The sequence below is a fragment of the Doryrhamphus excisus genome, chromosome 11 (assembly GCF_030265055.1).
Source record: "Doryrhamphus excisus isolate RoL2022-K1 chromosome 11, RoL_Dexc_1.0, whole genome shotgun sequence".
Classification (NCBI taxonomy): Eukaryota; Metazoa; Chordata; class Actinopteri; order Syngnathiformes; family Syngnathidae; genus Doryrhamphus; species Doryrhamphus excisus.
In genome coordinates this window covers 21,409,917-21,437,500 of record NC_080476.1, presented here as the reverse complement: position 1 = coordinate 21,437,500, position 27,584 = coordinate 21,409,917, and the positions used below count along the sequence as shown (strand labels likewise).

Below are 27,584 nucleotides of genomic sequence, written 5' to 3'. Positions count from 1 at the left end.
CATCTAGTGGCCACTCGAAATTACTGCAACTATACTTGGGAATTTCCACCATCTGGTGGTCCCTTAAAAGTACTGCAACTTAAAATGTGAAATTCCGCCATCTGGTGGCCACTTTAAATTACTGCAACTGAAACTGTGAATTTCCGCCATCTAGTGGTCACTTAAAATTACTGCGACTGTACTTGGGAATTTTTTTTTTTTTTTTTTTTTTAGGTACTGCTAATATTCTTTGGAAATTCCGCCATATAGTGGTCACTTGCATGCATTTAAAATACTACAAATACAATTTTTGAGAAAAAAAAAAAGATAGAAACAAATGCTTTTAAAGGTCCAAATAAGTACACAACAAGTGGAGCGATTGTAACCCATAAATACTGCAAAAACATTCCTTATACAAAGTGTGACATTTTTTGTAAGTACTAACATGACTAGATTATTGCAAAATAATACTTCCATTGTTGTCAACAGATGCTCCCCTCGTGTAGACAAGTGTTACAGTTGGTTTAGCCTTAAGCTTTAACAAAGAGTACAAGTGGTGATTAAGAAGAGAGTAGCTGTCAGAGCTGGGAAGAAATGTAGGCCAATTGTAATGACCTCCATGTGGCCGGCTAACATTGTGCTGTAACAGCCAGAGCAACCTTTCCAGCCAAAGCATTAGTCATGGCACTCGTGTATGAATTGCATATCTTTTGTCATCTATTCATTTATCCTGTGTTACTGTGCTACATGTGTGTATGTATCATGTCATTTACTTGAACAAGTCTTCCTACCTGTGAAGAACGCCGAGGCCATGTTGTTGATGGTGTGCCAACACGGTTACATGAGTCCTTCCCCGGGGGCCGACAGACTGCTGATGGACGCAAAAGGTTGAAGCTCCAGAAAATGGCGTCTTGTGCGTGCAATAGGTGAAACAGTCCACTGGAGAACGTATGGCATCACATGACGATTTGGAGCTCATGTTGAGATGGATGCAGAGGGATCCCACGGGCTGTTAAGCGCCAAGCGGCTTTTCATCTGTAACAGAAGTAGGAAGATTAGCTGCTATTCCTTTGCTGTAATGAAATACTGAGTTTTATGAAATTCATTACTGCATTGAATACTTATTGTAATGATGTGGTGTTTAGAAGTGAGTTTTTTTTTTTAGTCGCCATAAAAATAGACCGAATAAGGGGGAAGGGTTATGAGTGTTTTCTCTTCCGTTGTCACAACGATGCTCAAAGATGAAATCAGCGGCTTACACTCACCTAAGAGATGCCTCGCCTCTGATGGCAACAGGCACGAACTTAACACGCCATGCACACGACTTAACCAGGACATCAAGGGATTTTCACGTCTAAAGAAATATTTAAAAATAAACCACTTTTAGCTTCAGTTGTCATTGACATTATGTTATGGATTGCAAATGAACCGGTTGAAACAATTGCTTCCGTTATTTGGAGCATGCTGCGCGCCAATTACAGTCCCTGACAAAAGTCTTGTCGCTTATCCAAGTTGTAGGAACAACAAATAATAACTTGACTTGTAGTTGCTCAATTGGAATCAGAAATGACTTATATGAAAGGCAAAGCCCTCTAGATGATGCTTTTTATATCAAAATAAAGTTTTGTACCATTCATTGAGTTTTATCATTTCATTAGGACATAAAGGTCAGATTTTGCTTGGACAAAAGTCTTGTCGCATACAAAAAAATGTAGAAATACAGTGAAGAAAATAAGTATTTGAACACCCTGCTATTTTGCTATTTCTCCCACTTATAAATCATGGAGGGGTCTGAAATTTTCATCGTAGGTGCATGTCCACTGTGAGAGAGATAAACTAAAAAGAAAAATCCAGAAATCACAATGCATGATTTTTTAACAATTTATTTGTGTGATACAGCTGCAAATAAGTATTTGAACACCTGTGTATCATCTAGAATTCTGACCCTGAAAGACCTGTTAGTCTGCCCATTAGAAGTCCACCTGCACTCCATGTATCATCCTGAATAAGATGCACCTGTTTGAGGTCGTTAGCTGCATAAAGACACCTGTCCACCCCATACAATCAGTAAGACTTTAACTTGTAACATGGCGAAGACCAAAGAGCTGTCCAAAGACACCAGAGACAAAATTGTACACCTCCACAAGGCTGGAAAGGGCTACGGAGCAATTACCAAGCAGCTTGGTGAAAAAAGGTCCACTGTTGGAGCTATCATTAGAAAATGGAAGAAGCTAAACATGACGGTCAATCTCAATCGGAGTGGAGCCCCATGCAAGATATCACCTCGTGGGGTCTCAATGATTCTAAGAAAGGTGAGGAATCAGCCCAGAACTACACGACAGGACTTGGTCAATGACCTGAAAAGAGCTGGGACCACCGTTTCCAAGGTTACTGTAGGTAATACACTAAGACGTCATGATGTGAAATCATGCATGGCACAAAAGGTTCCCCTGCTTAAACCAGCACATGTCAAGGCCCGTCTTAAGTTTGCATATGACCATTTGGATGATACAGAGGAGTCATGGGAGAAAGTTTTATGGTCAGATAAGACCAAAATAGAACTTTTTGGTCATAATTACAATAAGCGTGTTTGGAGGAAGAAGAATGAAGAGTACAATCCGAAGAACACCATCCCTACTGTGAAGCATGGGGGTGGTAGCATCATGCTTTGGGGGTGTTTTTCTGCACATGGGACAGGACGAGTGCACTGCATTAAAGAGAGGATGACTGGGGCCGTGTATTGTGAGATTTTGGGGAACAACCTCCTTCCCTCTGTCAGAGCATTGAAGATGGGTCGTGGCTGGGTCTTCCAACACGACAACGACCCGAAGCACACAGCCAGGAAAACCAAGGAGTGGCTCCGTAAGAAGCATATCAAGGTTCTAGCATGGCCCAGCCAGTCTCCAGACCTGAACCCAATCGAAAATCTTTGGAGGGAGCTCAAACTCCGTGTTTCTCAGCGACAGCCCAGAAACCTGACTGATCTAGAGAAGATCTGTGTGGAGGAGTGGGCCAAGATCCCTCCTGCAGTGTGTGCAAACCTGGTGAAAAACTACAGGAAACGTTTGACCTCTGTAATAGCAAACAAAGGCTACTGTACCAAATATTAACATTCATTTTCTCAGGTGTTCAAATACTTATTAGCAGCTGTATCACACAAATAAATTGTTAAAAAAATCATGCATTGTGATTTCTGGATTTTTCTTTTTAGTTTATCTCTCTCACAGTGGACATGCACCTACGATGAAAATTTCAGACCCCTCCATGATTTATAAGTGGGAGAAATAGCAAAATAGCAGGGTGTTCAAATACTTATTTTCTTCACTGTAATACATATACTTAATTTTGAATACACAAATATGCTACAATAACATCAGAACATAAAGTCATTGTACCTTGGAAAAAAGAATTAATATTGTGTATGGCTTCCATGAGCTTGGAGGACTGCATCCTTACGTCTTGGCAATGACTCAAATAACTCATCTGGAATGGCCAAGAAAGCAGTCTTGCAGGACTCCCAGACTTCATCAGGATTTTTCGGCTTCATCTTCCAAGCCTCCTCCTTCATCAACAACCAACAGCCTGAAATATCAAGAAATTCTCGCTGCCCATTACATTCCAAACCACAAGAAAGGGCAAATTCTGCTTCCTTCTCATACTTCAGCCTCCACATCCAAGTTCCTGAAAGCCAAGAAGGTCAAGGTGCTCCAGGATTGGCCAGCCCAGTCGCCAGACATGAACATTATTGAGCGTGTCTGGGGTAAGATGAAGGAGGAGGCTTGGAAGATGAAGCCGAAAAATCCTGATGAAGTCTGGGAGTCCTGCAAGACTGCTTTCTTGGCCATTCCAGATGAGTTATTTGAGTCATTGCCAAGATGTATGGATGCAGTCCTCCAAGCTCATGGAAGCCATACACAATATTAATTCTTTTTGCAAGGTACAATGACTTTATGTTCTGATGTTATTGTAGCATATTTGTGTATTCAAAATTAAGTATATGTATTATTTCTACATTTTTTTGTATGCGACAAGACTTTTGTCCAAGCAAAATCTGACCTTTATGTCCTAATGAAATGTTAAAACTCAATGAATGGTACAAAACTTTATTTTGATATAAAAAGCATCATCTAGAGGGCTTTGCCTTTCATATAAGTCATTTCTGATTCCAATTGAGCAACTACAAGTCAAGTTATTATTTGTTGTTCCTACAACTTGGATAAGCGACAAGACTTTTGTCAGGGACTGTATGTCCACAAAATGACGGCCTCGGCTTCAGCTCGTCAACTTCGACATCGTTTATGTACTGTGTATTGTCCTATTGTCGGAGCGAAACGCCACTATTCGTGCTTCAACGTGACTTGAAACTTTGATACTGACCTTGTAGCATTGCTTGTGTGGCGTCAGAGTTAGATGGCAACTCCGGTGTTCTCCGTCAGGGTGTTGGAACGCCGACTCGATGCCGAATGAGGTTGGCGCCAATGAAAACGATGCTGTTGAAAGACAAACAGTTTACTTGGGCACATTTTCACGGTCGTGGCGGTGTTAACTGTCAGTATTTTCAGCCCCATACCGTGGTAAGGGGCGGCCTGATTTCGTCAGGGAAAGAAACACGGTTGCCTGCTGCTTCCCGGCAACTTTCTTTTTCCACTACCCAGCAACGAGAGAACACACGAGATCCCCGCACTTCCTGGTTCACGCTCAACCCGGCCGACAATAGCTGGCCAAACACATGCCTGTAACAGTGTTGAAAAGTAGAAAAAAACAAAGCGATACACATGTTACATATTCTCAAGCATTTTCAATATATTCTCAAGCATTTTCGATAAAAAGTTTCAAAAATCACGTCTATTAGTTTTACAAACAGTAGTCGATGAATGTCCAACGGAGGTACGACTATGGCCTAGCATTTTAGCTTGAACATATACATCGTCGGTTGTTTTAACACGGCACCGATGTTGCAGCGTTTTTGACATCTCAAAACATGAAATAAACACGTACTTACGGCATTCCCTGTAGAATACTTGAGCTTGGCTGCAAACAGATTGACACGGCGTGATTGGGATGGTCGGCGCCATGTTCCGGACGAAACCAGGAAGTGCAAACAGGAAGTTGCAGCGCGGATGTGACGTCGTGTTTCACAATGATTTTACACACTATAACAAGAGAAATAATACTTTCTAAGTACTTAAATACTTTCTAATACTTTCCTGAAGCTCCTTGGGCACCGTTCGTAGGGTGCTGTGAAAAAAGAGTTTTTATTTGATTAGTTGTATTTCACGTAACGTCATCGCTGACTGGCGGATCAGTACGGTGGCCTGTGACGGACATACATAGATGAAGTTGACTGTATTTGGGACTGACAAGTGTATGTTGAGAGCACACAAATGACACATGATACAAATAACATAGCCAAGATTGACATAAAAATAATTTTGAAGGAGAAGAAATGAAAGAATTGAGGCCCTTAATTGACATCCTCCCTCGCCCGCATCATAATCAGCAGTTCCTTGTCCTCTTCATAATGTAGAGTCGATAGGCGCACATCCCAGCGTGCTTTGCGGGACTGTCTATGAAAGAAATATCTGTTAAATTACTTGTTTTAAGCCACGTAAATAGGTTATTCTTGCACACGACTATCCAAGTCTGTTGTAGATATATATAGAATAGATATATTGTGTTGATGTTTGATGGGGTTTTTTCATGACACCCTAACCCTAAACGTTATGATGGGCAATCATATACTGTGTTTTCTCAACGGTGAAGTTGTGGCTAATGTAAGCTTTGTCTTACTCTGCTGAAGATTGCGGCGGCGGCGGCGGCGGCGGCGGCGGCGGCGGCGGCGGCGGCGGCGGCGGCGACGACGACGACTAAAGAGCATAATGAAGACGGCGACGACGGCGACTACAGAGCATTATGAAGACGGCGGCGACGGCGACGGCGACGAGAGAGCATTATGAAGACGGCGGCCGCCGGCGACTAAAGAGCATTATTAAGGCGGCGGCCGCCGGCGACTAGAGAGCATTATTAAGGCGGCGGCCGCCGGCGACTAAAGAGCATTATTAAGGCGGCGGCCGCCGGCGACCAAAGAGCATTATTAAGGCGGCGGCCGCCGGCGAGCAGTCTGCAGCGGCCGGCGAGGAACGGAACCTGGGGCGGTGCCGGGTGGCGGCCGCCGGTGTCCGCGGGGCCGCCGCCCATGCGGGCGGGGCTCGGGCCTCGGCGGGGCCGCCGCCGAAGCGGGGCTCGGGCCGAGGCGGGGCCGCCGCCCATGCGGGGCTCGGGCCTCGGCGGGGCCGCCGCCCATGCGGGGCTCGGGCCTCGGCGGGGCCGCCGGAGCGGGGCTCGGGCCGAGGCGGGGCCGCCCATGCGGGGCTCGGGCCGAGGCGGGGCCGCCCATGCGGGGCCCGGGCCGAGGCGGGGCCGCCGCGGGGCCGCCGCGGGGGCGGGGCCCGGGGCGGGGCCGGGCCGCCGCGGGAGGCGGGGGCCGGGCCGCCGCGGGAGGCGGGGCCCGGGCCGAGGCGGGGGCGGGGCCCGGGCCGAGGCGGGGGCGGGGCCGAGGCGGGGCCCGGGCCGAGGCGGGGCCGCCGCGGGAGGCGGGGCCCGGGCCGCGGCCGGGCCGCCGCGGGAGGCGGGGACGCCTTCGGCGGCCTGGACCGAGGCGTGGCTTGGCCGCCGGGTAGGCGTGGCTTGAGCCGTCTCGGGACCCCAGCGAGGGCGGGGCCTCCGTGGGCCGCCGGTGGCAGCGGGGCCGTGAGCGTGTGGGATCCTCGGGGCGTGGCCGGTGCAGCTGGGCGCCAGGCCACAAGCAATTTCATCAACCCAAACTGCAAAGTTGCGTCACATTGAATGGCAAGGTCTTAACATCCTTGCAGACCTTCTACCACAAAAGGCTGACAAATACTATAGGTAGCCCTGCGACTGCAGTGTCCTTTATAGGAGTCTATTTTACTATTTTCTTGTCATTTGGTGTAACTTACAACCTTTGTGTGACTATGTATTCGTATATGTTCAAACTTTACATTCCATGAGATAAAACTCAACCTTTCTGTCAATGGGCTGACATGGAATTGCCTTTTGTAATCAAAATCGTTATTCCTTTTGTCCACTACAGGCCGCCATAGTGATGAATACAAATAAAGCTTTGATGCTGTCAAAACATTATGGCTGACTCAACTGGCTGTGTCTCATTGTAGTGTGTGCATCGGCATGTCCTACTGAAAAAAAATTTAACAATTTAGCTCACAATGGCCAGTTCCCTTTAAGGAATAAACTTTTACAACACATGACATTTAACTGGACACTTACATACAATATCCAACTGATAATTTATGTTGGCACACAGGTGAAGAGAAGAAATTAACTGCAAAAGACAGTACAGAAGCATAGTTATACAAACATCAGGACTTTGCCAGGTGAAACAACATTTCCCGGGTTAATCAGGACCTGTTGACATGAAAACACCATTGAAAATACTCCATTTCCTCAAATCGACTGACCTAATGCTAAAATATAAGAATTCCGACCGCTATGGTTAAGACAGACAGCCATCATCATGGCAATCGGAATGATTTCTTGTATCTTTAATGGTTGCTAATCCCTCAACTCAACAATCTACCAACCGGAAATGAATGAATGTTTGTAACCTCTGGCCACCTCTGATGGAACAAACTGTCTAGTCTGACTGCCTATAGGGGCGGAGTTCAACTTGTTCCATCATCGTTGAGATGGAAGACCAATGGAGTAGGAGGAGTTGCTTGGGAAGGTAAAAACACTGTCAGATAGGGTGATGAGTCTGAGGATGAAAAATGAAGGTGCGCTGTTCAATGTTGTTAGCGGGTATGTCCCATGAGCGGGATGGGAGTTGGAGGAAAAAGAGAAAAACTGGCTGGACGCCGATGAAGTCTTACAGAGCATTCCTGGAAGGGAAGGAGTTGTCATCGGGGCAACCTTGAATGGACCTGTTTGTGCAGGACATACAGATGATGAAGAGGTGATGGGCAGGTTAGCTATTCGGGAGAGGAACGCAGAAGGACAGATGGTGGTGGACTTTGCCAAAAGGATGGAAATGGCTGTAGTGAATGCTTTCTTCCAGAAGAATATAGCGTGACCTGTAAGAGCGGGGGTAGGAGTCCACGGGTAGACTACATCTTGTGTAGACGCTGTCATCTGAAGGAGATCGTGACTGCAAAGTAGTGGGAGGTCAAAGTGTAGCCAGACGGCATAAGACGGTGGTGTGTAGAAGAACCCTCACGGTGAGGAAGACCGAGAGGGCAAAGGCAGAGCAGATGACCAAATGCTCAAATCTGAAACAAAAGTGTTATAGGACTTTTAGGCAGAAATTGAGACACGCTCTGGATGGTCGGGAGGTGCTTCCTGGATGACTGGACCATGAATGAGGAGGTGCGGGAGTGTATACGGCCAAAAAGGTTACCTAAGAACAAGTGGGACATGGAGAGGACTGAAGAGAGTAGAGGGGGAGTACAGAGAGATGAATGCTAAGGTGAAAGTAGAGGTAGGAAAGCCAAAACAAGAGGTCTATGATGACTCCTACGCTAGCTTGAACAGTAAGGAGGGAGAGATGGATCCCTACAGGTTGGCGAGGCAGAGAGACGGACACGGGAAGGGCGTGCGGCAGGTTAGAGTGGTCCAGGATAGGAATGGAAGTGTACTGACAGATGCCGGTTATGGGTTGGGAGGATGGACAAAAAAAATTTCTAAAGTCGATGAATGAGGAAAACAAGAAAGAAGGAAGAGTAGAAGAGGTATCTGCTGTGGACCTGGAAGTACCAAACATTGGTAAAGAGGAAGTGAGAAAAAAGAGATGAAGAGTAGGAAGGCACCAGATGGTAGTTATGGCATAGACTACTTGAAGCTAGGCTAAGGGCAGAGGTCACCATGTGGGAGCAGCAGTAGGGTTTCATGCCAAAAAATAAAAAAGAGTACTACAGATGCTGTATTGCTTTGAGAATGTTCATAGAGAAGTACAGAGAAGGTCGGAGGGAGCTGCATTGTGTCTTTGTAAATCTGGAGGGGGAAACATCAGAGGCCACGCACTCCTGCATCCAAAGACACAATTATGCATTGCGCTCATCAAACACCTTTGCCGCTACGCCCCCCCACCCCCGGTGCAGATATGAGGATGCTGACGTTCTCGTTGGGATGGATAGGATCGTGAACAAGTTCATCTGAAAGACATTACATGTTAGAGACCTTGGACATAAAGTCAGAGAGGACAGACTGAGATGGTTGGGACATGTCCAGAGTAGAGATAGTCAATATATCGGTAGAAGGATTCTGCCGGGTAGGAGGCGTACAGGAAGGCCAAAGAGGAGCTTTATGGATGTAGTGAAGGAGGACATGAGGGTAGCGGGTGTGAGAAAGACAGGGTTGGATGGAGGCGGCTGATTTGCCGTGGCGACCCCTAAAGGGAAAAGCAGAAAGAAAAGAAGAAAAAGACACATATGCACACATATACACATCTCAAATTAAAAGGGACAAAATACAAAACACTCAAATATGAAAAAATATATACAAATTGTAATTCTGTGTACCGATATGGACCCGACTGAAGGGGGTTGGACATCGGTGCCATACGGGACGCGCCGCGCCCGTACTCACATGATCCAACACAGGAGATTTGTCCCTCGGGAGTGACATTCCCTACTGGATGGGGCGAGTGCATTCCCTGGTGCCCCTTGGAGGAGGCGTGGGCACTCGGCCCTACACGCCTCACTCCAGGGGGTGATTTCCGTCCATCACACACATCGTGTGATGCCGGGCGTGATGACACAATGGAAGAGCACAATGTCGCCTTCATCGGGTTTATTTGAGCAACTGCAGGAAACAACATTGTGATGCATCGTTTCAAAATAGGAATGCCATCTTAAAGTGCCAAATCATTACAAAGAAAAAGGTTGCAAAAATATTGGTGGTTGTCTCCATACTTTTAAAGCATACAAATTCTTGGTTACATTTCAGAGAACAAAGTTACAAGTTCACAACTGAAAGCGCAAATGCTACAGCACTGCCAGCTCGTGTAGCTCGCTCCTCGACCCTTGACAAATACCATCGTCATGCTAACGTGGATCTTTACTTGTCATGGCTCACGGTTTGGCACAATGTAAACAACACACGTGAATAAAATCTCATCTCTACGTGAAACAAACATCTTTAAAATAGATTCTCCTTTCGTTTGGAAGTATTTACACACTCACACTATGTACATGTTTCAAGGTCAGCCACTCCATACGCGACCTTTACAAACGGACACGCCTGAGTTTTACAGCAAAGACCGGCCGTTCACGTCTACTTTGAATGTTTCTATGTTGTCCGGCAGGAGGCTTCAACACCCAGCGAGTTTCCTGAGACTACCTGTGATGCTAACAGGTCAAAATACTTCTTCTAAATCGATCTGAAATCACAAGGATGCCGATCTTGTTTCAATATGACAACGCTAATTGGTTAACACTTTGAGCATACGGGAGGCGCTGTTACTCACTATCAGCCCTGGCTCGCCGACAGATATTTTAGTCAGCGGGTAAATTAATCTACTGATTCATTTCTTTCATTCATGGACTCGGAAGATTAAACAGTTCATACTGTCCGGCCATCCGTTTTTTACACCGCTTATCCTCACTATAGTGGTGGGGGTATGCTGGAGTCTATCCCGGCTGTCTTTGGGGGCGAGAGGCGGGGTACACCCTGTACCGGTGGCCGGCCGATCACAGGGCACGTATCGACAAACAACCGTTCCCACCCACATTCATACCTATGGACACTTTGGAGTGGCCGATCAAGCTAACAGCTAGCATGTTTTTGGAACTGGGGAGGAAAGCGGATTACCCGGAGAAAAGCCATGCACAGGGAGAACATGCTAACTCCACGAAGAGATGCCGGAGCAGAAAATCAAAGCCGGATCTTCTCGCTGTGTGGCCTACATGCTAAACACTCATCCGCCGCGCGGCCCAACATTCATACCCTGTCTCATGTGTATTTTGGAATTGGAATTTTGTCATCTTTTGAGACGCCTGTTTGATATTTGGAAATGAATGACTTGAATCCAGGACTGGCCGCAGCAGAGCCCCGCCAGGTGTCAACTAGCAGACGTGTGATGTCATTTAGCGTTGCAATGAGACAACGTTTAAAAAAATATCCCTCTGTCTTTGTTGATCGAAATGATCCTAAGACAACAAGGGAAAGAAGAAAAATAAGTCTTAATCATCATCACAAAAAGTACACAAAACCTGGGAGCCCTGAGCGTCGTCGACATGCTTGGTTGACACCAGACGTGCATCGCCTCCTGTTATTGCACAAGCGCCGCCCATAGAGTGTCACGGTACACCTTCCCAGACAGAAATGACTAAACATTTGTTTACTTCTCTGCTGTCCTCCTCATTCATTAAGAAGAAAGACACGCCCCTGAGGTCAGAGGTTGACCTTTGAAGAGATAAATCATCCATCACTAGGCTCACCTCATCAGCTGGGTCGAGGTCAAACTGCGACTACATGTCGTCTGTGGTCAGGAAGGAGACAAGATGGCTGCCGAGCTTCGCCTGATTGGCTGCCTGTTAAGAAGCTTTTAACGTGTTCGCTGAGAGGGAGGAAGAGGAGGTGGGACGCGTCCTGGCATCTCTACGTGTCTCTGGGCTCCAGTTTGCAGGACAGGTCGAAGAGATGGTTCTGGTTGTCGATCACCTGCAGCTGTCGCACGTACGCTTTGGTCTGCAGGTGGGATGGCGACGTCTCCATATCCATGGCTACCAGAGGTGTCAAAACTGTTAGCTTCATTAGCATTTATATTGTATGTGTGTCTGTCTGTGTGTGTGTGTGTGTGTGTGTGTGTGTGTGTTACCCAGCTGTCCACTACGGTATCTTCGTATGCTTCGCACCATGTCGGCAACTTTGTGCTGAATACAAAAAATGACCAAAGGTAAATGCCACCATGTACCAACAACTGCAAAGCAATTTTTTTTTTTTACCATCTTGTCAAAATTGACCAGCTGGCCGTGAAAAGTCTTACAACTCTCATGAAGAAAAGTCAAATCTGACAAGGAAACAAAAGAACAAATGTTGGTACTCCACGCCTCAGTGTGCGTGTGCGTGTGCGTGTGCGTGCCTTTAAGCAGCAGAGGAGTGAAGGGGATGAGTGGAGGTCTCAGACTGGTGATCAGGTCTCTGTAGGACTTGTGATTTCTGGAAGGATCCTGAGGTTTTACAAAAGAAAAGAAGACATCAGACGAGGGACGAAAAACAAAAACAACATTGAGTGAAGAAAAATAACCTCACAGCAATGCTTTCAAACTGCTGAAACTGTTTCCGGAACTTCCCTGGAAGACCCTGATGCGCGCACGTACATAGGTACATGTGCATCGACACTAACACACACACACACACACACACACACACACACACCACAACATCAGGTTTGTTCAATTGGAAAATAAAGTAAATGTTGATTCAATAAATAAATCAACTCTCTCATGATCAGCAGGTCTAATGGTCTACCAAGTCTGCACTACTGGAACGAGACCTTTATCCAGGGTACCGCTATAGATTCTTCCAATGAAAGAAAATGACTTAGACCGGTAGAAATGATGAAAAACGTAAACAACCTCCGACGTGGTCATCACATTTGAGCGAGCGTTGGAAGTGCCAACATGACCTCAGCGTGTTGTGTGACGTGACATTACCTCCCAGGTAAGCCGCAGTCTGCTGAGGGCGGGGTTGTCGAGGCCGAGCAGCACAGCGAGGAAGGACAGAAGGTCCTGCTGCTGTTTACAGCTGAAACACATGACCATGGCAGCTTGGTCACATGACGATGTCCAGAGAACACAAGGCTCACATGTACGTTTATGCACGTTTGGATAAGTACTTTAAGTCATTTTCTAACAAAGAGGTCAAATTGAAATAAATCTGTAATATGAGGAAAATTATCTCAATTTAGTACAACAGAGTTGGAAAAAAGTTGACAATATTTTATAAAAAAGAATGGTTAGAGAATTGACAAACCTAATTTTGGGAAAGTTATGATGCAACAATAAAGAAAATCATCATGGGAACAAAGTCACCATATTACCAGAAGCGCATTTGGGAAAATGACATAAGATGAAAGGTGGAATATTTTTCCAAAGGTTATTTAAGAAGAAATATATTTGGAAAATAAAACGCCAAAATTTTGCAAAAAGGGAAGTTGATATTAATCTGCTTTTTCACAGAGTGACGAAGCTGAGATGAATGACATATGGCTTCTAAGCACATACGGATACGTGGGTGGCCCTGGCTGGAAAGCCGAGTCTACCCTGCTGTAGCACATCTGCGGCGCCACAAAGCGCCGTGTTCTTGCGGCAGATTATGACATTAAGGTTGGGGGACTCACAGCGCTGCGATCTTGATGAACTTGCGGAGCAGTTGGACTCGTTTTGGCAGGGAGTGACACTGCAGGATCTCGGTGGCAACCCAGTGCTGGACCTCACTGCAGCGCTGCAGTACCAGCTCCAGGTTGAGGGGGCGCCAGCGGGACTGCTCTCCATGAAACACGTAACACACAAACTCCACCTACAATGGGGGACAAGGCAGACGAGACTCACAGAAGCGGTCTTGCTGTCAGAGTGTCACTGGTATTGTTTATTGTGACAGTCAGGTGGCGTGTGTGCATGGACCGTGCGTGTGCACGTGGGACTTGCTGCTCCGACCTCGTGCACGCAGCTGAAGAGCTCCCAGTCAAACGCCACCAGCTGGTTGGCCACTTCCTCTGCTGACATGTCATGAAGTTTGCTGTCTCCGGGTGTCCAGTGGATCTCCTCGGGAAGAGGAAGCTGTTGGAACAGGAAGTGACATCATACACACAAAGCCAGCCCTTTCTGACAATAACCCAGATGTCATAAAGCTTCCCGGCCTGCAGCGGACTCTGCTTCTAGATCCATACTGAGCTTCATGCCAAGAAGCCAAACTGAAAGAAGCAGGAAGTTTGCAGTGGCGATGCCAAAAAGACCTTTTCTGGTACCACTCACCAGCGACTCCAGTTCAGAGGGTTCACAGGTGAACAGGTGAGTGTTGACCCCCAAAGTGGTGAAGACGGCCTCGTCACTGGGCCGAAACACTGCCTTTTCTGCACATGCACACACAAGAACGCAGGTAACCATAACCATTGACGCCAACGTTACATCATTTAGGGAAAGTGTGACGTAGAATGAGGACAATTTGAAGACTAGGAAGTCGTCACGGTGAGTCATGTGACTACGTCAGGGCCGTTGATTGGGGAGGGGGGGGGGGGCAAACGGGTATCTTGTCTTACATTATTTTGACCCGGGCCCGGCAAAGCTGTCAACGGCCCTGGACGACGTCACAGTCCAAGCCAGTCAAGCCAGCGGTGAAATGGGAACTAGCAGCTTGTGTCAGCTGACCTCCAGCCGACGTGACCGCCACCAGGATGAGGTTTCCGGGAAGAAGCGGCTGCTCATCGCTGTACTGCAGCTTTTCTCGAACCAGAGCCAGGATGTCTCCCACACGGCAGGACAGGCGACTGCGGATGGTGACGTAGGAATGATCGGGAGTGTAGACCCTGCAGAAGACTGGCAACGTAGATGCACAGCGTTAGCTTAACATGCCACCGTGCTAGGTGAAACAGGTCTAGTCAAGAAATGCCGCACTCTCATCAGAGCCTCTGAACGCCTCCCTGGGCTGCAGACAGGCGTCGATTCGTCGAAAGTGTCTGAAGAGCGGTCGCACTTGCTTCCTTCTGCTTTCCTTCTCCTCGTCACAGCTGACAAAACACATACACACACACACACACACACACACACACACACACACTCGCAATTCAATCCACTTCATTTATCTAGCGCATTTTATAAAAGCACTGCACGTAAGACCTGATTCATATATCAACCCCTATACCCATTACATTACCAAAGTGGGGTTCCTTTGTAGTTGGGAAGCACTTTGGGCGTGTGACCAATCACAGCAGAGTGGGTGTTGCCCGAGGCAGGCAGTGGGTGGAATAAATTAAACAGTCCGTTTTGGCGGGAGGCACAAATCCAATGAAAGAAAGCCGACATAGGTACAGAATCTCAAAAGTTTTCTGTGCAGGTTATTGTGTTTAGTAGCCGACCGAGTAAATCCTTCCATACATGAACGCTCAATCTCCTCACCATGACAGCCTTTCATTCATCTTTAAAATCTGCCACGGCGCCATGTCATCAACGCGGCTTGTTTACGTTTTATCATTTCTCCCGGTACAAGTCATTTCCTTATTGGAAAAATCTTTAGCAGACTTGGCAGTAACATTAACAGGCACTAAAGCTGCCCAGCTCAGTGGCTGGAGGTTGTCGGGGTTCACACCACCCGAAGTACCCGGAGGGAGAAGAGGCCGGAGAATACAACGCTCCTCGTGTTGCCCAGTAATGGACATTAACGCAGTTTGTTTGGCCCATCAAACTCTTGTTTCACACACAATGTCCTAGATTTGAAGTGATCCCTGACCATCATACACCAGCAGAGGTGTTATGAGGTCCATGGTCCTCAGAACAAACGACAAAACAAACATAAAACCAATCACAGTGAGCTGTGGGAAGCGGCGAGCCAGACACACTGGTGCCATCTTACCCACCATTTTAACACATGAGTGTGTGTGTGTGTGTGTGTGTGTTGTGTGTGTGTGTGTGTGTGTGTGTGTGTGTGTGTGTGTGTGTGTGTGTGTGTGTGTGTGTGTGTGTGTGTGTGTGTGTGTGTGTGTGTGTGCACGTACGGGCAGTGTAAAATTTCTGTCCAGCGTTGCAGTTTGACCACATCGTCCACCAGCTCGGGATGACAACTCAGTTCCTGAAGCACGCACCCGTACAACTCCTCCACACACACACACACACACACACAGAGAGTCATGATGTGTGTAGTCACACCTGTGTATAGTTGTGTAGTGTTGTGTGTATCACCTTGGGGAACTTGTCGCCCTCCTCTTGCAGGAGTTCTCGGTACGTGTCGAGGTATCGGAAGGCAACACTGAGGACCGCCCGCTTCCTGTGCACGGCATCCAGGCCCCCTCCTTCTCTGTCATCCTTTTCACCACCTGGCCCTGGCCCCTCCCCCACATGCACAGAAAATCTGAGAGTGGTAGTGAAGGAGTTTACCCTCAGTTTTGTCTGCCAGGCTAGGAGTGAAAACATCACAGTCCACATGTTTGTGTGTGGTCGTGCACATGGAGGATACTGCTGCAGTAGAACTTGCTGGAAGGTGTCTGCCGTCAGGTAGATGGGATGGGTCAGCATGAAGTCGTCCAACAACGTCTCTATACACACACACACACACACACACACATCATGATTTTAAATCACATACACACATTTCCAAACACATTTTTGTACTTAAGTGTGTCACTGTGTGTGTGGGGGGTGGGGGGGGGGGTGAGTGAGACAGAGCGAGAGCACGAGAGACAGAGATCCTAACTGCAGTGGGAGTGTCCTGCCCAGCCTGCCTTGCTGCAGAGGGTTGCCATGGAGACAGCAAGAGGATGAAAAGGGAAGTGAGATAGATGAACAGTGTGCATGAGTATGTGCACGTGTACCAAAGACAACATGGCAGAAGAAATGTGCGCATGAGGAGAGGGAAGTCAAAGGCGGAGCCAGCCAAGATAATGGGTGGAGCTATGCCAGTCACATGACTGATGGCTCCCTCTTTCAGCTAGGGTCAAGTGAGGTCAAAAGGTCAATGTGTGCAGCAATAATCACTCACATGTAAGTACACGACATGGCTATAACATTCTATATACACACTGAGTGATGCACGCAGCTCAAATACATCAAATGAGAAACATATCAGTAAAAAAATAGAAAAGCATTCAAACACAACATCCAGAGCTAAAAAAAAGGCCCATACATAATCATAATAACCCATTTAAGGAATAAATAAGCTTGTGCGTGTTACTATAAATGTGTTCAAGCTGAGAAGTGAACAAGCAGTGATGTCGGGAGTTCAGTGTTGAGTTTCAGATTTGCGCAGGTAACGGAAGAAGAAGATGCAGCAGCGATGATTGGGCCCGTTGTGATGATATGCAAAGTCCAAAAAGGCTGTTGCAACATCAGGGCGTGCTGGTTTTTCTCTCCAACATTACAGTAACATTACTGACACCTAGTGACCACTGTACATTTGGGGTAGACGATCAAGTGAAGCTGAAAAATTGGAGCACAAAGTAGCAATATTATTGGTAGTAATTCTTTTAGTAATAGCAAAATTACTTAGTTACATACTAGAAATGACAAAAGTATAATATTACTAGAACTAATATGTAGAGTATGATTTTCAGTTAGAGAAAAGGGTTGTACATCACTTGTGTGTTCTTGTTGGCACATACTGACACACACACACACACACACACACACATTCCTGTACAAACACGCAGGAACACACCAGAAGAGTATTAAGCAGTCTGAAAGAGGACAGCAGGGATTATGTAATCCCCCCCCCCCACACACACACACACACACACACACACACGCCTCAACGCGTCTGCCTTTCTATTTATTACACTGATAAAATACAGGGCTCCATTTGCTTGGAAAAAAGCAAGGCAAGTTTTTACATCACGTTATTATATAGTGGTTCGCAGGGTTAGAAGTGCTTCTCCAACGTTTTACAGTCACGTACCCCTTCAGCCATGTACCCCCTACTCCTGCTTACATCACGTTATTATATAGTGGTTCGCAGGGTTAGAAGTGCTTCTCCAACGTTTTAGTCATGTACCACTTCAGCCATGTACCCCCTACTCCTGCTTACATCACGTTATTATATAGTGGTTCGCAGGGTTAGAAGTGCTTCTCCAACGTTTTAGTCACGTACCACTTCAGCCATGTACCCCGTACTCCTGCACACTTCAAAAACATAAACCATATTATGTTCACAAACTTCAAATTTTGAAGATAATTCATTTGTTCATTCTAGGGCCGCAGCTATCGAATACTTTAGTAATCAAGTATTCTACCAAAATTTTTGCCGATTAATCAAGTGATCGGATAAAACACATTGTTGCTCGTTTAAAGAGAAATAATACATTCACAAGAAAAAATAAAACATTTGACTAAGTAACAAAGAAGTAATTGGTTGAATTATTTAGATATTCCAGCATTTTATTTCTTAAATTGATATAGTACATAGTGTAGGTAGTGGTTATGTTTATATAATGTGTGTATACTGTGTGTATATATATATATAAATATAACCACCACCTACACTGTGTACTTTGTCCATTTAAGACATATATATCTATAGGTTTCCAATGTTGTCAAATGATGTCCTTCTGTCGGTGCTCGCTCAGGGGCTTTGAATTGGTTGCGGCGGGATTTCCCGGAATCCACTCATCACGCAGGCGCAGTTGGAGCAGAGTAATTCCGACCAGCAAACTTTCAGCTTATTAAAGACAAAAATCCAAACTATGTGTTTTGAACAAATGTAGATGAATTCAAAACGTTATATATTCTTGTCAAGAGACAAACCTCATTTGCAGAGACGTAATTATGTTACCATTACATATTCTCAGAATGACCTTTTTCAGTGTAGGGTGACCATAATTTGATTAGAAAAAAACAGGACACTTGGCCCACCAATGAGATACTCACAGATGTAATCGGATAAATACATTTAAATACATTTAAAGGGGAAGGACACCTTCCTTGGAAATTTGCCCATCATCCACAGCCCTTATGTGAAACATGAACACACATTTCTTTCCCTTTTCTGTGCATTCCAACAAGTTTTAAATGACTTCATGTGAACGAGTTAACGATACACTTCATTGGGATGTACCTATTTCGACTATGAAGCCCCATAAAAAAATGTTTTATTGTTTGATATACATGCTGTGATCAAGCATTAACGTGTGCACTGATGGTAACATGTAATACTTAGTGTCTTCCATATTTTGATGACACTGCAGAAACGTCTTTCCCAGGCGCATCGATTTCACATCGCCCGTGCAGCTTAGCTACTTCAGTCAATAACAGCAGCATAGATACAACATCGGGATGGCTTCCAGCACAAGACGTGTGCTCCGGTCCTCAGGTCAAAGATGCTGGCAGGAAACCAGCATCTTGTTGAGTCTTGGTAGCCACGTGGAGAGTTAGGTCTTCCGTCGTTCCGTCTATGGCACAAGCAGCTCACAGAGTGTGGTGTTAGTCCGCCAGATGTGGTTGGTTAATATAGATATACAGTAAAAGGGAAAGAAATATGTGTTCATGTTTCACATGGACTGTGGATGACTGGCAACATTCCCCAAAAGTGCAGTTCCTCTTTAATGTACGCCTCCTTTACAGATGGAAAATTGTTGTATTTCATAATACTATCCATAACCGCGCACACAAATTCACCGTCTCACAATGACTCACCATGCTGTATTATGGCTAAGTCATATCTCTTTGACAAGATGAAATGGTGCAAAATAGCTGTAAAATCTGTGGAATCAAATCAGATTTTATTAGAATTGCCCGATAAGAAAATAGCTTACTTTCAAGACTGACTGGGCAATCTAAAAATATGACATAATATCAGCTGTATGAGCAAATCCAGTCTGATGGCTGAATAAAAACAGCAAAAAAATAAGATATCTTCATGACTTTCTTTAAAGAAAAACAGCTAGAAAGGTGGACATTTGACGTCCTCTGAGGTTTTCGAGTTAGGGTTTTATTCGTCCGTCTTTAAACGCAAGTGCATTCAGTGTGTTTAGTAATCAATGGCATATGTTTAGTAAGAGTGGACGTTAGCCATTAACAAGAAGGCTGACGACCGTGCCACTCGGTCACATGACTCACCAGTGCACTGCCCGTACCGTCTTCCGGTCACGCTGTCCAGGAGGGCGAGGGTGAGATTTTCGGGCGTGTCGGCGTGAAGCGTCACCTCGCCCCCGATGATGTCGGCGACCACGCTGGCCTCGGAACTCTGCTCGTCGCTCGACTGGGACGGACTGCGGACGTCTCCGCAAGCCGAGCCGTTGGCCGGAGCGGCAGCGGAGGGTCAGGGGGGAGGGTCTTCGCTGTCGGGACTGCAGAAGTCAAAGGTCAGACGAGACGTTGACGTGAAAGTCTCTCGATCGTGAAAATCAGGCTGCAGGCTGATGCTTGTGACGTCATCGTACTCTGCGTGTTGCGTAACCGAGCAGCGCACCCACGGCCCTCCGCCCTCTTACCTGAGCACCTCCCGGGCTTGCCCCCCCTCCGGAGACGTCTCCCTGAAGAACGGGACCACACGCGACAGGCTGGCCCTTCGCCGCGATGACCGGCAGGCATGCAAAACTCGGCACAACACCGGTCAACTTTCTTTTTCGACGAGCCAGCAACGACAGAACAGCGCGCCCCCGCGCGCGCGCGCGCACACACACACGAGATCCCCGCACTTTCTGGTTCACGCTCAACCCGCCCCACATAGCTGGCCAAACACATGCCTGCAACAGCGTTGAAAACTTCAAAAAATTAAGCAATATACATGTAATATATTCTCAAGCATTTTCAATAAAGAGTTTCAACAATCACGTCTAATTAGTTTTACAAACAGTAGACGGCATTCCCTCTACAATACTTCAGCTTGGCTGCCAACAGATTGACACACCGTAATTGGGATCGTCGGCGCCATTTTTCGGGACGAAACCAGGAAGTGCAAACAGGAAGTTACAGCGCGGATGTGACGTCGTGTTTCACAATGATTTTACACACTATAACAAGAGAACTAATACTTTATACTCCCGAAGCACCTTGGGTACCGTTTGTAGGGTGCTGCAAAAAAGGCGGTATTATTTGATTTGTTGGATTTCACGTAACGTCACCGCTTACTGGCGGATCAGTACGGTGGCCTGTGACGGACATACATAGATGATATCAGCCTCTATCGCCCTCCCGTGGTCACTTCGAAAACACACAAACGTCTTTTTGAAGTGTACTGTATTTAGTACTAACAAGTATATGTTGAAAGCACACAAATGACACATGATACAGATAACATAGCCAAGAGTTGCATAAAAGTAATTTTTAAGGAGAAGAAATTCAAGAATTGAGGCCCTTAATTGACATCCTCCCTCGCCCGCATCATAATCAGCAGTTCCTTGTCCTCTTCATAATGTAGAGTCGATAGGCGCACATCCCAGCGTGCTTTGCGGGACTGTCTATGAAATAAATAGCTGTTAAATTACTTGTTTTAAGCCACGTAAATAGGTTATTCTTGCACACGACTGGCCAAGTCTGTTCTAAATCTATCTATTATGTTGATGTTTGATGGGATTTTTTCATGACACCGTGACTGTAATCCTTATGCTGGGCAATCATATACTGTGTTTTCTCAACGGTAAAGTCGTGGCTAATGTAAGCTTTGTCTTACTCTGCTGAAGATTGCGGGACAGCGGACTGACGGCGACGATGACGACTAGAGAGCAATATGAAGGCTGCGGCCGCCGGCGCCATAAAAAGCAATACGAAGCCGGCGGCAGGGTGCAGACTGCAGCGGCCGGCGGGCAATCTATTGTCAGCTGCTGGCTTGCGGGCAAACTGGAAACGGTGGCCGGCCGGTGGGCAAACTGGAGGCGAGGGTTGGAACCTGAGGCCAAGCATCAAGCTAGGTCCACCAATTTTTCTCCATATCATCAGACAATTATTCTGCACGAGTGTGCAAAATTTCAGGGACGGGACTCAACAGGAACCATGTTTCCTTCCCAAATAGATTGACCACGAAGCCGGTCGAAGGCCCTAAAAAAACAAAACTTTAATAGATGCATCAAGCTAGGTCCACCAATTTTTCTCCATATCATCAGACAATTATCCTGCACGAGTGTGCAAAATTTCAGGGACGGGACTCAACAGGAACCATGTTTCCTTCCCAAATAGATTGACCACGAAGCCAGTCAAAGGCCCTAAAAAAAACAAAACTTTAATAGATTCATCAAGAATCGAGCTAGGTCCACCAATTTTTCGCCAGGTCATCAGACAATTATTCTGCACGAGTGTGCAAAATTTCAAGAGTCTAGCTCTAAAGGAACCTTGCCTAGTAATCGAACAGACTGCTCAAAGGTCATAGGTCACCATCAATTTGTTGAAATTAGAAACACTTTTTCTAGGAGTTTTTTTTTCATTTTTCAATATGTTGCAGACACCATCCCATCAATTAGGAAGAAATTGGTCCCAGCTCGATACAACCTTGCTAAAGCTAAGTAGCTAACCAAAGGGTGCACAGATGTGAAACTGTGCACACTTGCTTCATATTCTTTGTAGATGTTCTGTTGCGTTTTCTGACACATTTGAACATTTTTTGTCCGATCGGCGGGGGCGTGAACATGAGGAAACAACGAAATTCCGACGCCCGCTGGTCGAAAAGTACATGTCCGACCGACACCCGACTGATGTCAATCCGCTCATCTGGAGGCCCCCAAGAACATACTCGAATTTCAGACCTCTGCGTTGTCTGGAAAAAAGATTTCTGCGGATCAGGTCTGAAGAGCACGATGATGACTCTCAGAGCCTTTGTGGCCATTTCAGCCAGATTTGGAAAATAAAATTATGAAAAAAAACGAGTGGACTTTCTTTCATTGGAGTCTCACGAGGCTGGAAAGACAAAACCTCTGAAAAATTTGGGGTCGCAGGGGTCAATATGGGCCTCCCAGGGCGTGAAAAACTGCTTTCCCTCCAAAAACCCCTCTTTTTTCCCATAAATCTCGGACCCTTTGATCCAGGACCCTGATTTTTTGATATGTGTATCAGGGGCTGGCCACTGACCTGTGTGTCAAGTTTCAAGTGTCTGGCTCGAAAGGGGGCGTGGCTAGACCTGCAAACCCACTAAATTGAGGCCTGCTTGAGGTCAAAGGTCACCCCTTTCTGAACTAAAATGGACTGACTTTCTTTCATTGGAGTCTGACAAGGTTGGAAAGACAAAAACTGAAAAATGTGCGGTCGCTGGGGTCAATATGGGCCTCGCAGGGCGTGAAAAACTGCTTTCCCTCAAAAAACCCTCTTTTTTCCCATAAATCTCAGACCCTTTGATCCAGGACCCTGATTTTTTTATATGTGTATCAGGGGCTGGTCACTGACCTGTGTGCCAAGTTTCAAGTGTCTGGCTCGAAAAGGGGAGTGGCTAGACCTGCAAACCCACTAAATTGAGGCCTGCTTGAGGTCAAAGGTCACCCCTTTGTGAACTAAAATTACTAAACTTTTCTTTTCTCTTTCATTGGAGTCTCACGCCCAATTGCGCCCCTTCCGGCGGGGACAGGAAGTCGGAAGTGGTCCCAAACGAAAGCCCGTGCCCACTTATGGGGGGGGGGGGGTCGGCCTTGGGTTCATCTTGATAGGACGTACCGTTCTAGAGTTATTTGCTTATGATAGCAGCTATCAAGACCTCCTTCATCCCTATACCTAACCCTAACCCCTAAATACATACTTTGTGCCCACTAGTAAGCGCCCCATGGACGGAGAGTGGACGGTGGTGCGCTACGGGAGGGGGGGCGCTCTCGTAGCGACCGACCATGGGGAGATCGTCCCCAAACAAGAGACAGGGCAGGGACCTGCAGGGCCCCTGCTTCCAGAGACCGGGGAGGGGGTCGGGCCCAGGGGAAGGACCGTACAGCTGGGCGCCAAGCAACCCAAACAGCAAAGTTGCGTCACGTTGGATGGCAAGGTCTTAAAATCCCTGCAGACCTCTGCCACAAGAGTTGCTGACTGGCAGAGCCCTGCGACTATAATGTTCTTTATAGGACAAAAGAGTCTATTTTACACTTTTCTTGTATTTTTATATAACCTATAACCTTTGTGTGACTATGTATTCGTATATGTTAAAACTTTGGATTCCTAACCCTAATCCTAGATAAAACTGAACTATTAACCTTTGTGTGAAAGGGCTGAAATTGCCCTTTGTAAACGAAATTGAAATCGGTATTCGTTTTGTCCACTAGAGGCCGCCAGAGTAATGAATACAAATAAAGCTTTAATGCTGTGAAAACAATATGCCTGACTCAACGGGCCTCTGTTTCATTATAGTGTGTGCATCGCCACGTCCCACTGGGAAAAAAACATTTAGCCTGTACCTTTTAAGGAACGAGCATGTATACAATATGACATATAACTGGACACCAAAATACTATAGCCAACTGTTGTGGAAAATATCTGTTAGGATCGGTGGAGAGAAGAAATTAACTGCTCAACGACAGGTCTGTCTTTTATGGGTATTTATTCTGCAGAAGGAAAGACTGCCACAAGTGTCCCCCCAAAGGACAGGACAGAAGCATAGTTATTCAAACAGCATCAGGACTATACCAGGTACAAGGACATATCCCGGGTTAATCAGAACCTGTTGACATGAAAACGCCATTGGAGAAACATGTTTTGGAGACAGAGGGGCTCAAGCCACAAGCAAATGGTCATAACACAGCATAGGTTGTTCTGCTACGAAATCAGTCTGACCTTGATGAGCACATTAGCAGAAATACTCTTTCTTCAAATCAACTGACCTAATGCTAATATATAAGAATTCCATCCCACCAAAGGTCTTAAAGGAAACTATTCTCCAGTGGTTTCGTTCATATATTTTTCTGAGAGGTCCTCTTTTGTTTGTCTTAGCTCTGGTGTGCCTGTACGTACCTATACTCTGCTGCCCTCCTCAGGACACTGCAGTTACTGCCGAAGGTTCTCCCGGAACAGCTGGTGCTGCAGCCGATACTGGTGTCAATCACATCTAGCAGATGTGAAAGAAAGGAAAGACATCAAGTGACTTCAGTATTCATTGTGTTTATTCATATGCTACCATTTACAAGAGCAATGCAGGAGAACTCCAGTGTGGACAATTGTGGACCTTGGGCCTCACAGAACTGCCTCATTTATTTTTTTCACTTATTTAAGCAAGCAGCGTCTGCAGACTTTTGGCCACTTGATCGGCAGACATGTTGTCGAGGGAGATGCTGCGCTCCTTCCCAAAATCTGCAAGTAAATACACCTTGAGCTGAAGGGTCACAACTCCAACAGAATCACATCTTCTCCAACGACACCTTGCTGTCACTCACCGTAGCGGGCCCACAGACGGGCCTCCACACCCGAACATTCTCGGACCAGAATGGGGAAGTCTGGGTTGGCTTGCTTCAGGTCCACATAATGCTGCCCCACAAAGTCTCTGACAACACACACACACACACAGAGTGAGAGTAAGGCTGTGCAACATTTCACCTGACACGTATGGTAGGGTAGGGTTGCCAACACAATCATCCCGTATTTCAAAACAAAGGTATTAGGGATGTCCTGAGCCACAGTTGGTGGGTACCCTTCATGAAATACTACATTGAATCTGATGAAAATAATAATCAATAAAAATTCTATGAAATTAAAGCAATGAAAGTCAGACATTGCTTTTCAAGTGCTGGAAATGACCTTTTTCCTCACCAAAACAGAAGCCAAAAGACCACTTTAACAAATGTTCTTTACTCTCCTGTTGAGAAAAAAAGCCTCACAAACTGGAATTTGATTTACAAAATGTATTAAAAAAATATATGAAAAAGAATTGGGTCAACAATAAATCAGACAGAATAAAATTGCAGGCCCCGGAGCTCCAGACGGCCAAATCTCTTTCGTTGTCCTCCTGAGCTCCCGACAAAATGAATGAGAGTTTGCGCCTGATCCACGCCTTCGTTCTGCTTAAATAGCTTTTTTTGCCAGACTGATTAGTGCCAGTTTCTCCAAAGACAACGCTCTTCATCAGTCCTTGATCAAGCTTGTGTGACGCATACAAAATTATAAACTGGCATCTCTGCAGATGTGGTGACCAGTGTGACCAGTGCATTCTCCCAAGGCTGCCCTGCTTGTCTTGGCTGATATGAGCGCTGTAGTCCAGACACGCTCTCTGCCCTCCCCCAAATTCTGCTTCTCTGCTTACCGTGTTAGCAATGTCTCACAGGAAGTGTTTCTTTGGGTGTAAGGGAAAGACATTTGTATCCAATTCCTAAAATACACTGCCATCAGGCAAAAGTGGTTGGGGTTCCTGATTCCCTACCAGCAAAAGTAATGCATTTTAATCTGTCAACGGCATTTTACACTGTACTGTTTTATGAACAAGGGCCACGATGCAGCTGGACTAGTCCACAAACTTGCTAGGCCCTACGCCTTTCCAACGTTACTAGGTCATGTGGAAGAGTCAGAGGAGCAAGCAAGCACAAGTAACAGTTTGTAACAAAATCACTTGTCTGTGCAGCATTACAGACTGTGCATACAGGGAGGGGGTTGCCAATAGCCGTTTCTCATCGCAATTAGTGGCTCTACACCGAGTTTTTTTGCTAGGGTTGGGCAATATGGACCTAAACGCATCAATAGATTTTTGGGAAGTATCACAATATGACAATATAAAACAATATGACATTTAAATCCGGCAAAGTCTTGCATAAAAAACTGTAATGCCTGTGCTTGTCATGAAGGAAGATGTAGTCACCCATGTAATTCCAACGGCATGTGGAAGATATTTTTATGCTACTTTTGCTTTGTTTACGCAGACACGGAGCAAACGGTGGCCTTACTTTGAAGGACGGTCGCACAAGTGTGTGGACAATGTGTACTTGCATGTTTGACCAAATGCGTTCTAAATAAACGTGCTTCTCATATTTTTTTCCACTCAGAATGTGCACATCTTCGTCGGACATTGTAAAACTTTCCTTACATTTAAGAATTAATAACACAACGTGGTGGCATCCAAAATTAAGCTAACCCGTGCTAGCTTCTTCTGACGCATTGGACGAGGAGATTCAGCCAGATTTCGCCGGCGTTTGTCACCATTTGGACCTGTTAAGGTCGGGAGGTCTGCTGAGTAAATACTTCCCCACACCAATGTTTCGTTTCAGCATGACAGCATTTCATTCATCTTATGTATCCACCGCAGTACAGTGGAAGATAGAGAAAGCTTTCTGTGTTGGTTATGCTGTGTAGCTGCTCTATACGAGTCCACAACTCAATACAAAGGGCCCAAAAATGAGCATCACAGGTCCCCTTTGATAATGACACATAATGCAGTTGTCTAAACTTATAAAGCACCCCTGGCATATAACACTCATCATAAATCAATTATCATTAATTCACAGTTAATCCATGTAATCGGTATCAATCGATGTCAGTCAGGAATGATTGTTATCGGAAGCATAAAACCCTGATCAGAGCGTCCCTAATTTTCTTCTGTTCATGTTGTTATTTTGCATTAGACGTCACCGACCTTGATTAGACGTCAACACAGTAAACCATCCGCATTGAATCATGATCAAGCTTTGAGGTCCTTGCCAGGAGCAAGGGCAAGGACAGGGCAAGTACAGTAAGTAGCTGCTAGCTAGCTGGCTGGCTGGCTAGCTGGCTATTGACGTGTCGATTGGATATTAGCTAGGGGTTAGCATGACCGACAGCAGAAGTTGCCTCGTTTCACCGTGATATCGTAATAACTACACGGATCTGTGTTGCAGTTCAGAACGAACCTCGTCCCCTTGCTGGCCGCAGATGTCTGGCAGAGGTGGATTCGAATTTCTCTGAGGTTTTTACCTAAAGCGGAGCCTACACTTCGCACTATAGCAGCTGCCATTTTGGATTACGGCTATTGGGTGAATTTTGCCCAGAGTTTGTCCTGGTAGGCTACAG

General features: G+C 46.0%; 2 protein-coding genes and 1 long non-coding RNA gene across 8 annotated transcripts in view; all 3 read right to left on the bottom strand.

Moving 5' to 3' along the window:
* LOC131138888 (uncharacterized) overlaps nt 1–5,793 on the bottom strand; it is a 7,657-nt gene extending 1,864 nt beyond the window's left edge. The window contains exons 1-4 of one of the 3 annotated variants that reach the window (XR_009132153.1): nt 4,982–5,793; nt 4,550–4,712; nt 4,357–4,469; nt 771–1,014 (exon numbers count right to left, since the gene is read on the bottom strand). This is a non-coding gene — a long non-coding RNA (uncharacterized LOC131138888). Of the gene's footprint in view, nt 1–770; nt 1,015–4,356; nt 4,470–4,549; nt 4,713–4,977 lie in introns of all 3 variants that reach the window. The other 2 variants (XR_009132154.1, XR_009132152.1) reach the window with 2 other exon arrangements.
* Nucleotides 5,794–6,639: 846 nt separating this feature from the next.
* Nucleotides 6,640–20,603, bottom strand: LOC131138589 (rap guanine nucleotide exchange factor-like 1). Of its 3 annotated transcripts, XM_058087631.1 has the most exons (17): nt 20,147–20,599; nt 19,773–20,002; nt 16,183–16,261; nt 15,909–16,077; nt 15,725–15,822; nt 14,628–14,740; nt 14,382–14,549; nt 13,989–14,086; nt 13,671–13,793; nt 13,355–13,533; nt 12,669–12,759; nt 12,265–12,315; nt 12,095–12,182; nt 11,958–12,022; nt 11,831–11,885; nt 8,088–11,735; nt 6,640–7,937 (listed from the first exon to the last, which is right to left on the bottom strand). In XM_058087631.1, exons 3-16 carry the CDS (start codon nt 16,239–16,241, stop codon nt 11,611–11,613), a joined length of 1,482 nt encoding a protein of 493 aa, XP_057943614.1. In that variant the 5' UTR covers nt 16,242–16,261; nt 19,773–20,002; nt 20,147–20,599; the 3' UTR covers nt 6,640–7,937; nt 8,088–11,610. The 3 variants fall into 3 exon arrangements, with proteins under 3 accessions (XP_057943614.1, XP_057943616.1, XP_057943617.1); XM_058087633.1 differs by lacking the exon at nt 12,265–12,315; XM_058087634.1 differs by lacking the exons at nt 6,640–7,937; nt 8,088–11,735 and having other exon boundaries at nt 12,265–12,353; nt 20,147–20,603.
* Nucleotides 20,604–24,149: 3,546 nt separating this feature from the next.
* ndufa2 (NADH:ubiquinone oxidoreductase subunit A2) lies at nt 24,150–27,569 on the bottom strand. Of its 2 annotated transcripts, XR_009132103.1 has the most exons (4): nt 27,425–27,569; nt 24,989–25,095; nt 24,740–24,905; nt 24,150–24,663 (listed from the first exon to the last, which is right to left on the bottom strand). XR_009132103.1 is itself a non-coding variant. In XM_058087552.1 (3 exons), exons 1-3 carry the CDS (start codon nt 27,526–27,528, stop codon nt 24,823–24,825), a joined length of 294 nt encoding a protein of 97 aa, XP_057943535.1. In that variant the 5' UTR covers nt 27,529–27,569; the 3' UTR covers nt 24,701–24,822. The 2 variants fall into 2 exon arrangements, 1 of the variants encoding a protein (XP_057943535.1); XM_058087552.1 differs by lacking the exon at nt 24,150–24,663 and having other exon boundaries at nt 24,701–24,905.
* Between the last annotated feature and the right edge of the window lie 15 nt (nt 27,570–27,584).